This window comes from Acomys minous (genome assembly GCF_964271855.1).
Source record: "Acomys minous genome assembly, chromosome: 5".
In the NCBI taxonomy this organism is placed as follows: domain Eukaryota; kingdom Metazoa; phylum Chordata; class Mammalia; order Rodentia; family Muridae; genus Acomys; species Acomys minous.
In genome coordinates this window covers 38178827-38191896 of record NC_140494.1, presented here as the reverse complement: position 1 = coordinate 38191896, position 13070 = coordinate 38178827, and the positions used below count along the sequence as shown (strand labels likewise).

Sequence of the window (13070 nt, the reverse complement as noted above, 5' to 3'; positions counted from 1 at the left end):
ATCCAGTACCAGTCAGGTGGCAGCTTAGTTAGATACAAGGTTCCCCTATTCACAGCATCCTAATAAGTCACAAAGGGAGACACTGAAGGCAGAGTAATTGGCATTTGCCTCTCTGAGGCTTGAGAGGTTTAGGATGTGGGTACGGGCTCCTCCACTGTGCAAGATGTTAATCCATCCAACTGTCATGTAAGATGTGAGGAGAAAATCAATATATATATATATATAGTGTTATATATATGTATGTGTGTGTGTGTGTGTAGGTTTTCCTGATATGGCCTAGAAGCTGAGACAGGAACAGCAGGTCAACAGGTCCTATTTCCCCTTACATCCTTATCTTGCAATGTGGCTAACATGCAATTGACTCTGATACAGTCTGTGACACATCCAAGGAAAATAGTGCTCCGTGAGCCTGGGGATGTTCTGCCATGCAAGAGTACTTAACACCTTTACCTCTAGCATTCTACTTCCCAAACCAGCTTTTAAAAAAATATGCTTACATTTGACTCTTAATTTTATATCATATTAAACAAAGTTTATTTTATTTATTTTTTACAAAGTTTATTTTAAACTCATTTGAGGTACATGTTTTAAGATATACTTTAATAGCATGTACAGAGGACCATAAAACAAGAGATATAATTTTAAAAAATTTTATTTCTATAAATAAATTTCATTTGTGCTTAATATTACTAAACACACAATTTGGGCACATTAGAGACATTTAATTATTTATAAGTTACTGATTGTTACCTTTTAGCTTTTAATTGCCCTTCTTTGCACACTTTAAATTACATTAGTAATCTCAAGTTTGAGATGACTTTTTAGAAGCCGTATCAATAGAAAACTAAGAACTGCACCTACAATGGTTCATGATTGTCAATCACATATGACTGCATGTGGCATGGGTCCTTATTTCAATATGCTGCCAAGTTTCTATGAAAGGACAGTTGGAGTCATATGAGACTCACTGATCTGAACTTAAAGGAAATAAGAGAGTCTTTATTCTGGAACCAAATGTGACTGACAGTGTGTTCTGTTAGCTTTTCCTGGGAGAAACACAGTAATGACCATTCAGCCTGGGTTAGAACCAATGTGGACCATTGCAATAAAGCCCGACCTGGTGAGAAGTGTGAGTCTATGGCGCTTCTTACACACTCAGGGTAGGCAATATCACAGGAAGTTGGATGTCCCAACAGGAACAACAGCTGTAACTATACCACAGCACAGATCTCAGAATCACGGTACCCAAAGGATCATGTTATGATACAACAGTCTCATGAACACTTATCAACCCATGCAAGATTGAAGCGTGTTGCCTGAACACACTGGTGGGGAGGTTTCAGCAAAGAGAAGTCTCTACTGTTCTCTGATGATATTCTTAGCATTTGTGCTGGTGAAAGTTAGATGTTTGTGCTGACGTGCCAAAATCATTAATAGCCTGCGGAATGGACTCACTGGAGTTGGACAAGGTCTGAATTCCATTAGCCAAGATTTCCCATGCTGCACTCTCTCACAGGGTTTGTATTCAGGATGTTCATTCGATGTCTTCTAAGGGCTGAAGAACTGTAAATTGCTATGAACTTTGTAGGACTTCTCCCCAATATGGGCTGCCTTGTGTTCAGGGAGGCTATAAAGATTAACAAAGGCCGTTCCTCATTTCCCACACTGGTAGGGAGTTTCTTCAGAGTGAATCTGTTTTTGATGTCTTCGAAGGGAATAAGATGAGGAAAGACATTTGCCACAGGCTTCACACTTGTAGGGTTGGTCTTCAGCATGAACTGTTTGATGTTCCTGAAGGTTTGGAGCAAGGGGAAACCTTTTTCCACAATGATCAAACTTGTAGGAATCGTGTTCAGAATGAATTAGTTGATGCCTTCTAAGGGATGAGGAAGAGAAAAAGCACTTGCCACACTGGTCACACTTGTAGGGTTTTTCTCCAGTGTGAGCTATCTTGTGTTTCTTAAGGGTTGTATAATTACGGTAGGATTTATGACATCTGTCACACTTGTAGGGTGTCTCTCTAGTATGAACCGTTTGATGCTCCTTAAGGTGATGAGAACAGAAAAATCTTCTGCCACATTTTTCACATTTGTAGGGATTGTCTTCAGAGTGAATTTTTTGGTGCTGCTTCAGCACCGAATGATAGTAAAATGACCTGCCACATTCGTCACACTTAAACTGCTTCTCTCCAGAATGAATTCGCTTATGTTGGTTAAGGATTAAAGCAGAGAAAAATGCTTTGCCACACTCTTCACACTTATAAGGTTTCTCCCCAGAATGAATTCGTTGATGTTGCTTGAGCATTGAAGGATAGTAAAATGCTCTGGCACAATCCTCACACTTGTAGGGTTTCTCCCCAGAATGAATTCTTTGATGTTGCTTGAGCATTGAAGGATAATAAAATGATCTGCCACAATCCTGACACTTGTAGGGCTTTTCATCGGTATGATTTTTCTCATGAATAAAAAGTGACGAGCTAGTACTAAAGGCCTTATGACACACTTTACACTCGTAGGGTTTTTCTCCAGTGTGAAGTCTCCGGTGTATAGAAAGGGTTGAACAAGAAGCAAGGGCCTTACCACACTCTTCACACTTGTAGCGTTTCTGCCCTGTATGAGTTCTTTGGCGTTGAACAAGGAGTGATTTACAATCAGTGGTCTTGATGTAATAGTTATGATCATTTGGTGTTACTGCTGTTGAGGCAAAGTTGAAATATGAACAAAAGTTAAGCAATGTCTTTATATTTATAAGGCTTATCTCTAAAATGTATCCATTTACCCATACACATTGAAGCATCCATGAGAAAACACTGTATATTTCAACACCAAAATGCACTGCACATAATTCACAAATAGAACAGGTGGAAACAATCCGTCCTTCTAGAGCACAACCAAATGGAACACAGAAGAGAGGGCATAGAATTCAAAGACAAATAGCTAAGGAAGTTGCAAGGACATCTTGCTAACAGAAATAAGCCCATCAAGCAATATGGCCAGACACGCATGAAATTATAAAGTAGCCAAGCCTGAAAAAGAAAAAAATTAATTGTGATTGTGAGAGTGGATGAACATCGAAATACACAACATTTATACTAAGCATAGACTTTTAGTTTTGAAGGCATAAATGATATGTTACATAACAAACAGACTGCCCATGTCAAGATTAGATAGTATATTTCAACAATTTAATAGAATATTTTATGTTTTCTTTTGATGACAAGAAAATTATTTGTTTGAAAGATAACAAGTCATGATAAAAATATTGAATTTCACATGGGAAAACCAAAATTTTGCACAGATAACACATCTGTCAATTGAACAGCTGACAAAATTACCTAATTCTTTGTTTCTTTGTGATTGGTTTGACACAGAGTTTCTCTGTCTAGCACTGTTGATTCTGGAACTTGCTATATAGACAAGGCTGGCCTCAAACTCAAAGATCCTCAACCTCCCAAGTGCCAGGATTAATGGAGTAAGCCGTCACATCCAGGGGATAAAATGACATTTTTTCTAAGATTTCCAAGTCATTAACAAGATTAAAGAACCGCTGAGCACTGAATGGAGAGAGACCATGAAAAAAGTATAAAAAGAGGAGGCTTGTGTTTACCAATGAAGTGGAAGTTCACAGAAGCAGGGCTCATAGGTACATACATACACATGATATATATATGGAAACACACACGCGCACACACACATGTGCACACACAAGCGCGTGCACACACACACACACACACACACACACACACACACACACGTTTTGAAACAGTTTCTCTGTAAAGTGCAACTCGCTCTGTAGACCAGGCTGGCATTGAACTCACAGAGATCCACCTGCCTCTGCCTCCGCAGCTCTGAGATGAAAGGTACGCACCCCACACACCACCACTGCCCAACTGCTCATAGATTTAAAAAAAAAATTTACTTATTACTTCTATAGTATTTTGCCTGTGTGTATGCCTATATGGCAGAAAAGGGCACCAGATCTTATTATAGATGGTTTGTGAGCCACCATGTGGTTGCTAGGGATTGCATTCAGGACCTCTGGAAGAACAGCTAGTGTTCTTACCCTCTGAGCTATCTCTGTAACCTCACACATTGATAATTTTATCTTGCACTGTTCTCATGTGTTTTATAAAGGGGCTTTAGCCATTCACTGAAAGATCTAGGGTACATGTCAGAAGTGAGTATGGGCAATGCATACTTCAAAGTATCAAATTTTATAAAGTAGAAAGAAAAATTCTTCAATCCACAAATGTCTGAAAGCGTCCTGATGAGCTGTTCAGCACACTCTCCTAGTTGAAGACAGTTTTAATCTGACTCTCTGTCCACAAAGGGCAGCCGTGTCCCTCTTACTCCTGAGGACACGATGAGAAAACATTTAGAGGAAATCTTCACCATTCACAAAGGACTCTGGCGCGATGACTCCCAGCACTGTGAGTGTTAAGTGGTGAGAAGGAAACTCAAGTGGGAAGTTGTTGTCTTACAATGGCATCGCACCGAGCTCTGTAGAAAAGTGTGTGATTCTCTGGGGTGGAGAAGCAGCGAAAGGTCTGTCACGGAACTGCCCAAAGGGACTCCATTTTGCCTGACTCTTATCGTGTGCTCACCCGAGCTAAGCAGCAGTGCTTAGAAAACAGTCATGCAGCCTCACCTGCAGCTTCAGAAGACCCCCTGTTTACAACATAAAACAATTGTTTGAATCTATGGAGGAAAACTTCTGAAATGTTCGTCCCCTGGCCTGCCTCTGGTATGAGACACAATGTAAGGCATAGGACAGTAGCTGTGACGGCACACACTAAGTAGATTATTCACTCACCCATACAGAAGCCACAGAAATGACATAAGACAATTTAATAGAAAAAAGTTTACACACCACTTCTCCAGTCAACATCTTTACTCTTAGAGGGAGAGCGAGGGAATGAGTTCCCCACTCAGACCATGGGCAGAGACTCTAGAAAAGAGCTACGTATTTCCTGACACCAAAACTCAACCTAATTTTCCTGGTACTGATTGCAGTCTTTCTTCTTATCCATTTGTTTAGAAATACTCTACCTTTGTTTTTACTTTCTTATCAGAACTCTTGAAATGTAACTGTGTTGCTAGGAGGCGCCCTGACTTGGGACTGCAGCTAAGGGCCATTCAGGTTCCACTACATTTGTTAATGAAAACATGGCTAAGGATCAATCATAGTTTATGCTATGACTTACAAATAAAGGGTTTAAGAAAGCTCCAGATAGTAAAAGAAGAGCTAAGAAAAACATGTCTTGACACACAGATGTTTGGCATAATGAGAGAACATTGACCTTCGATAAAGAGGGTACATGCGGACTGATACCAAGCCAATGACTTAAGAATGATGATTCAGGATTGATGACAACATTATTATTCTGCATCCTGTAACCATGAAAAACACCCTCCGTTTAAAAAATGTATATAAAAACCTAGGTTGCTTGTCTGCAAACAATACCTCTGGGTTTGTATGTTTGTCACTTTGCCTATCTTTGTCCACTGATGCTTCGAGAACCACTGTTCCCAAGGAGCTATACCGGACTGAGACAGCCCACAGCATTTTACCAGGACAGTAATAGAGAGGTGGGTTGCACAGGGAGATCTCAGGTGAAGACGAAAGAAGCCAGAAAATGAGAAGCCAGAAGATTAGAGCAGATTGCTGAGTTAGTTTGAGGTCAAGCAGAGCAATTCAAGGCTGAGAGAGAAGCCAGATTAAATCAGTCAGCTGGGAGAAGAGTTTGAGGCAGAAGAGCAGAGTTGAACCAGCCAGCCCAGAGCTCAGAAAGAACAAGAAAGGGTGAGCTCATTAAGCAGTAAGTCTCAGGGACTGAAAACATTCTAGGCCTAGGTGAGATTGGATGGAGGCTAGAAGCTTCCAGGCTTCTGTTATCAGAAGGAGGCAGTAAGCCTCCCAGACAACAACTGAGCCAGGAGAAGAAAAATACCTTTACATCAGATGCCTGGGCCAAGCAAATGAGGAGTCTCAACTAATTCTTCATTCAGCTACAGACTGAACTCCTTCCTGTTCAATTCTTCATCCCTTGCTTGTTCATAGAAGTTGTTCCCTTATCCAGTGCTACTGACATCTGAACACCTCTTGCTGCCATGCAAGTTTTCTGTCTCAGGACCAGTGAATCCATTTTATAAGGTTACAAAGAAATAATGTGAAGTCATAGCTCTAATAAAAGTGTTAAGTTATTTAAGATAGACAAAATAACCAAAGAGCTGGGCAAACCCTTAAGAGCTTAAGACAAGGGATGGGCCTTCTGACTGCTATCCAGGACTGAGGGAGGATGAGACTTAAAGATCACATACTCAATGGTCAAAGCCATCAGCGTTCCTGAGTTCTGGGGTCTACTAACGTTAACAAACACTGACTTAAAGATGAGTACCTAGTCACTTAAGTCTTTGCTGACTGTGTTAAATGTTTAGCCAATTGGAGACTCCTGCAATTGGAACTGCCAAGTGGATACCATTTTAGGAGCGACGTACAGAGTTCTCTAAACAACAGCATGTTCCAAGGAACATGGGACAGTCTGGCCTTTTGCTGCATCTTTGCTCCACAATTTGGCTCTCATGGCCCCTCTTTCCTACCCACCTGGAGGCACAGTGGCTTCTGCTTGATTCTGCACACCCATAGGCCATTGTCTTTGCTCCAGAAGTGTCACCAGCTGTGGCTTAGAGACAGCAAGGCCTGTTTGTAGGAAAAGGGAAGAAGACTGTTTAATTGTTCTCCTACTGGCAATTGACATGTATGTCCCTTCCATTACAGTGCTATATATAAGGAAAGAGATGATGCAAGAAATGATTGCAGATAACTAGTTCCTTAAATGGCTTCTGACAGGTGTACTACAATACATAAAGGAATGTACCATGTCCAGATTCTGAGTTTCCTTTAAAGGGAAAGACATTAAAACTGAATTGTGAAACACTTCATTTAACAAGTGTGCTCCATGCCTCACTTTCCTTTCATTTCTAGCAGTGAAGGATGCACGTTTCCAACACAGACAGGTTAGACACACAAACTGAAAAACAATGAAATGGTTCTTAACCATACAGCACACTGCCTTAGTTCTTTAAAAAATTATGATAGTCACTGTTGAAAAGCAAATGCTCCCACAAGGTATTGTACAAAGTGGGGAGACACAAAGTCACTATAGATGCAATCCTCACCCACAAACACAAGGTTGCTGTAATTCTCCAACATCACATCCTTGTACAAATTCTTCTGAGCACGGTCCAGGCATTCCCACTCTTCTGGAGAGAAGTCAATGGCCACATCCCAGAAGGACAGCATTTCCTGAAACAAAGACCAGCAAATGATATCACACCTTCAATATATTAAAACTACTAATAATCTTATAAATACCAAGAGGCATTGGATAGTTCTGCCAAGGTGACACTAGCTAGGGATTTTTAAGAAGAGAGAAGCATAATTTTCTTAATGATTGATATCAAGATGCCGTAGCCTAGGAGGAATGATGCCAGCCCAGGGGATGTGGTTCTATGCGGTATAGGAAAGCATACTGGACAAGCCAAGGAAAGCAAGCCAGTCAGCAGTGTTCCTCTGTGGCCTCTGCTCCACTTCCTGCCTCCACTCCCTCAGGGATGGACTGTTACCTAAAGTTGTCAGCTGAAAAGAACCCTTTCTCCTCCGCGTTGCCTTTCCTCATGGTCTGTATCATAGCAACAGAAACCCTAACACAGGCATCGTGTGCTTGTGAGCACAAATCTAGAGTTTGTCCAGCATGAAAGAGAGCGAGAAGTGTTTCTTACATTGGTGAGGAATATTCCTTAGACGCATCAAAGGAATTCACATGATCTCTCACTGGATCCATTTTAAGGAGAGACATGGTAAAAAGATCCTATACGATCAGGTGGGTACTATGCATTTAAGACAGTAGAAACGTAAAGTGAGAGCATCCACACAAGAATGGACCGAGTGCCACAACACACATGACCAAGCAGCAACTACTACGTCTTTGTCCCAGGGCTTTACCCTAATAGCAGTGGGATGAAGCAATCATTAATTTTCTCTTTGAGGAAATGCATGGTAAAATTGTAAGTTTGAGAAAGTGGGTTAAACCTTGAAAGAACGTGGAGGACCCAATATAGAGTCCTCTTAGGAAACAGGGATAGTTTCAAAAACAAATACCCCATGCTTTGCACTGCACACTAGGTGTTTAGATGAATTTGTGGATTTTAAAGAGTCCATATATTTTCCTGAGTCTTGAAGTACCAGTGCGAGGAGAGTGTCCAGTACAGAGTGGGGACCTGTGCTCTCTACAGCTGACTTACTCTTACATAGGTCCTGGAAAGAAGAGAACAGCGGAATGCTGTGCAGACTTTAAGAGAATTGTCAGGGCCACCAGACACCTTTCAACTCAAGATATGTCACTGAGATGTTATTACATGTGAGAATGACTAAGGAGGACAGACACTTTGACAACAGAAAGTGACAACACAATGAAACCCTGTGCTGCTCAGGTTTACTCCGTGCATATGCGTTTGACTCCTGATCAAATCTGTTGTAATTTCTCTCCATGGCCTCTGACGTAAACACACACACCGGCAGGGTCTGAATGTCGTCACCTGGCACACCTCCTCTCCACAGCTCTCCAGACCTGACATGTCTGACACAGCTCATGCCTGCGCTGTAACAAGTAACTGCTTCCCTCATGCTCACACTAGAACACAACGAAAGAAGCCTGGGAGCAACGAGAGGATCACACACCAAGGGGAGCTGGACTCACACCGTGGAAGAGGACGGAACCCCACATTAGCAGATGGCTTCACTGGCTGGAGATGGCAGTACCCACGGGAGGGACAGTGAGGAAGTGGTTTTGTGCTGACTGTAAGAAGCATCTGCACACAGCTGGACCTCTAGTGCAGGGACAGGGGAAAGTATCCCAGCTGCAGCTGCCGCTGCAAAAACCACACAGGAATGTAAACGCCTGCATCTTTCAAGAACTGCAGAAAAGAAATCAAGAATAATGGTGTCTCAGGAAATATGAAAGCAGCAAACTGGAAGAATTCAGTGAAAAGCATCTTCAAGTCATGACTGAATCTAACACAAATTATTATGCAAAAACAATGAATATTCGTTTCAAATACAGACATTTAAGCAAGAAAAAGAGAATTCTTCCTCTCACAGTAAATGCGAACAAGTATCTAATCACCAGAATGCAATGTCTCCAACAGGAGTAAGTTAGTGACTTTCACCTGTAATGTGTCCACAAGTTAAGCACATGTAGCTGAAAGGTCAACAAAGTGTTGATCACATGGATCTGTCTTCTGATCACTGTAGGACTGAAGTGACCGTAGGAAGCATTTCTCATGTCCGTCATTATGGTTGAATGTTCTTTGAAGCAGACTCAGGTAGCCTAGGCTGGCCTTGAATTTGCTTTGTAGCAAGAAAGGACCAGAGGGTCCTGCCTCACCTCACAAATGCAGATGACAGGGATGCTCCTCAGAGTATGGCTGCAGTTTCTTTTCTATCACAGGTCTGGCCCCTTTAAATCTGGTGGCCACACACACATAGGTCTGTGAGTTCTTCCTCACCCTGCTGACCTGACACAAAGCCTGGCAGCCTAAAACAAGGCCATGCGAGCTGTTCACCTGTTTCTCTGGCCCTGCTCATGGATTGGTTCAACACTTTCAAGGCCACATTGAGACATGCTGACACTCTGGGCACGATGTTGTCAGCCTTCAAACCCAGCACTAGGGAGGCAAAGGCAGGAGGATCTCTCTGAGTTCCAGGGCAGCAAATAGAAAGAAATCCTATCTCAACAAAACAAAACAACATGCAGACACAACCACCGTGGGGCAGCAGGCGTTCTGTCATTTTTGCACTTTCTGAACCCTAAATTAGGGATATAGGACCCTTTCTAAGGTTTAAGAACACACAGCCCTCAAGGTGAAGTTGGGTACAGACTGATTCCCCAGCAATGGGCAACTCTGTGTATTTCATGCAAGTATGTTCTCTCTTCCCTCCTCAAAGCTTTTCTATAGCAGCTCATTCTGGCTTCTTAGTCTCCTGTATTTGATCATTTTTCTCCCGCGACCTGTTGATGCTCTGATCTTCCCTTTCTTAATTCCTTAACGGATAGAGTAAATGTACACAACCAGACCTCAAGGCCATTACATTGGGCCGGCTGAGGGACCAGAAAGCCCATGAGCTCTGAAGGTACTGAGGAATCTGACAGCATCCATGTGAGAATGGGGCAGCTACTGAAGCATGCTTCCCAGCAAAGCAGTTCAGTGAGCTCCCTGCACCTCCTCAGGATCAGGTAGTCAGCTGACCACCATTCGCTGGCAATCCTGGACCCTGCACTGGCATCTGTCTACAACTACCAGGCAGCACTGGTTCCCAGAAACCCAAGGTGGACTCGGGCTGCACGGAGCTTCTGAGGAAACCCTCATTAAGGGCACAATCCCACCTTCCATCCCCTATCCCTGCCCTGCCATCTCATGTGCCCCAGCCACTGCAGCACAGCACCTCTGAGCGCCTTCTTCCTCAAGGTCTGCTCCCTCTTGCCCAGCCCCTTTCTGCTCCCTGCACAACATACCTGGCACCCTACACAGTGTCTCAGGCTGCGCTGCTCCCCAGACCGACCTCCAAGTCTGAGGCGCGACAGGAAAGCACAGCAGGATAAGACTCTTGGCCAACTTTAAGGACCGACGTGTGTAAACCAAAAGCCGGATAAGGATTTCCTGGACGGCTCCTTGTGATGTCACAGTATCCTGACTACATTTCCCAGAAGGCTGTGCGAAGGAATTTCTGGTTCCCGGGAAGGGAGATTTCTGCCCTTAGATGTCTCCCTGGCAACCTGCAGTGGAGTATGGGACGAAGCTTCTGCAGGTCAGCCATGGGGAATCAGGGTGGTTTTCAGACCCCAGAGCCACAATAGTAGATATGTGAATGTGAGTCGAGCCTTTGACAGAGATATTAGGCTTATCAGTAATTTTTGGTCCATATGTTGTAATTTTGATCTTACAGAATGAGAAACCATTCTGACTCAGTTATATTTTAAAATAAGGAAGAAATACATGAATATGGGAATGAAAATTATCTTAACATTGATTAATTTCTTTTAACTCCAAGTGGCTCTTGTTGCCTCGTTGGTTCTCGTGCTCACTCAGATTGTCCTGCTTGAGATGTCACCAAACTTCTGACAAACTTACAAAGTATTTGTCCAGCACCATACTTAGTGATCTTCCAACTTTAGTGCCGTGGATGCTGTTTTTAACTCATCATCCATCATGTTATCCCTATAATGTCTCATTGCTGAAATACAGTCCCTATGTCATTGCTTATCTCATTTCAGCGCAGGAGGTCACAGGGATTTGCTGGATGTTCACTAAGTGTCCAGTTACCTTACAGGAACCCAGTGCAAGGTGAGCACTCTGGAACTGTGCTGCTTTCTTGTGCTCACATCCTGAGGTAACAGAGGCAGGACTTGTGCACCTATGGCAGGGACAGTGGCTGCAGGAGCCTCCTGAGTAGGAGAGTCAGTGTTGACAAGGGCGGAGCTTCCACTCTGCACTTCTTTGCCATTCTGAGACCCCAGGCATCAAGAAACCTAACCAGCCATGGAGGCCAGGGCTCAACCTGTGGCCGGGTGGTGTTTGTTGGCATGACTGGAAGATGAAAAGGAATTCTGTGAGTAGGGGGACCAAAGGCTACACAGCTCTGGGGTAAGACTGTTCTGATGTAAGTGTATCCTGAGACACAGGTCACACAGCTGTAAGGCAGGACAGTGTCCAAAAGGGAGGGTATCATGAGATAGGGGATCACAGGAACTACAGAGTTCTGACAACAAGCCTTCTCACAATAGGCTTTACAGACCTCAAGGAGGATTGTGGGGTGTTGGTCAGACTAGTGCCAGCAGAGTGTTTTCCTGACTGAGTCACAATGCTGCAGTGTAACATCTCCTATTAGCTGCTCCTCCTCTTCTTCACAGATTCAGCTCACTTGGGAGTGTATTTGCAGCTGAGCCAAGGAACTCAGGAACCTCTGCCCCATTCCATTTCTTTGGTTATTCCCTACTGCACTTCTTTGTTTCTTGGTTTCGTGTGATGAGAGAAACACACACCCGGGAGTAAATCTCATCAAGAGATTTATATGGAAGGGCAAATGCAGGGTCTGGAGGGATGAATCCAGGGCTGACCACTTCTGTTCTGAGAGAAAACAGCAAGAAATTAAACAATAGGCAGGGCTTATACAGGATTTCCAAAATAGGATTGGTGGAATTTCAAGCCCTGAGTTTGAGGAGCTCAGGGATTAGTGGGTTTTCCAGTTCAAGGACTAGTAGTATATATCTTGTAGGGTGGGGTCTGAGCACTCTTCTGCCTCTAGTTACAGATATTAGAAAAGGACAGTTAGCACCTTAGGGAAGTCTGGGGGGCAGGGCCTGGCTGCTGGAGCTCCTCAGGCAGGAGCCTGTAGAGGGATGTTAATTCAGCAACTGGCCTACTCTGGCTGGAATAGAGACATGCCCTTAGCACACACCTTTAATCCCTCTGGCTAGAATATAGAGAGCTCTTAATGCACAGGTTAAATCCCAAACAATGAAGGTGATACTAGTCCAGAAAGGGAAGCAGCCATGCTGAAAGTGATGTCTAATGGAGAGGCAGATGAAGTCACAAATCAGAGAAAGATCTCATAGAGTGGGTCAGGATAGAATATGCTCAACTCTACCCAAAAGAGACAAGAAAAAGAAGACTAGGAGAGCAGTGCAGAGGGAGACAGGGAAGAGGGTGTTTTACTAGGACAGTTGTACAGAGACAGGTTGCAGAGAAGGGGGGGGGAGGGAAGGAAAAGAGGGGAGGGGAAGAAGAGAGAGACAACAAGCAAGGTATAGGTGAAGACAGAATGAGACAAATAATGAGAAGAATCCAGAAGATTAGAACACATTGCCAAAGTTAATATGAAGTCAAGCAGAGCAATTCAGGTAGAGGCTGAGAAGACTGAATCAGTCAGCTTGGAGCAGAGTTTGGGCCAGAACAGCTGAGTTGAAACCAGCCAGTCAGAGTTCAGAAAGAACTAGAAAGGGTGACCTTATT

At 43.4% G+C, this 13070-nt stretch overlaps 1 protein-coding gene across 4 annotated transcripts; it reads right to left on the bottom strand.

The window, feature by feature from the left end:
* Positions 1-516: 516 nt before the first annotated feature.
* LOC311598068 (uncharacterized protein) lies at positions 517-12765 on the bottom strand. Of its 4 annotated transcripts, XM_084782882.1 has the most exons (5): positions 10574-12765; positions 8759-8975; positions 7179-7305; positions 6604-6699; positions 517-2693 (listed from the first exon to the last, which is right to left on the bottom strand). In XM_084782882.1, the coding sequence occupies exons 2-5, from the start codon at positions 8783-8785 to the stop codon at positions 1654-1656; spliced, it is 1290 nt and encodes a 429-aa protein (XP_084639008.1). In that variant the 5' UTR covers positions 8786-8975; positions 10574-12765; the 3' UTR covers positions 517-1653. The 4 variants fall into 4 exon arrangements, with proteins under 4 accessions (XP_084639008.1, XP_084639010.1, XP_084639009.1 ...); XM_084782884.1 differs by lacking the exon at positions 8759-8975 and having other exon boundaries at positions 10621-12764; XM_084782883.1 differs by lacking the exon at positions 8759-8975 and having other exon boundaries at positions 10574-12763.
* Between the last annotated feature and the right edge of the window lie 305 nt (positions 12766-13070).

What these genes read in the sequence shown, in the direction of transcription:
- LOC311598068 (XM_084782882.1), bottom strand. Translation starts at nt 8,785, where the DNA reads ATGTGGGGTTCCGTCCTCTTCCACGGT. An exon ending in GTTCCGTCCTCTTCCACGGT is followed by an intron (nt 7,306 to 8,758) that starts GTGAGTCCAGCT and finishes TCTTTGTTTCAG; the next exon opens with GAAATGCTGTCCTTCTGGGA. An exon ending in AGAAGCCACTGTGCCTCCAG is followed by an intron (nt 2,694 to 6,603) that starts GTGGGTAGGAAA and finishes TTGCCTCAACAG; the next exon opens with CAGTAACACCAAATGATCAT.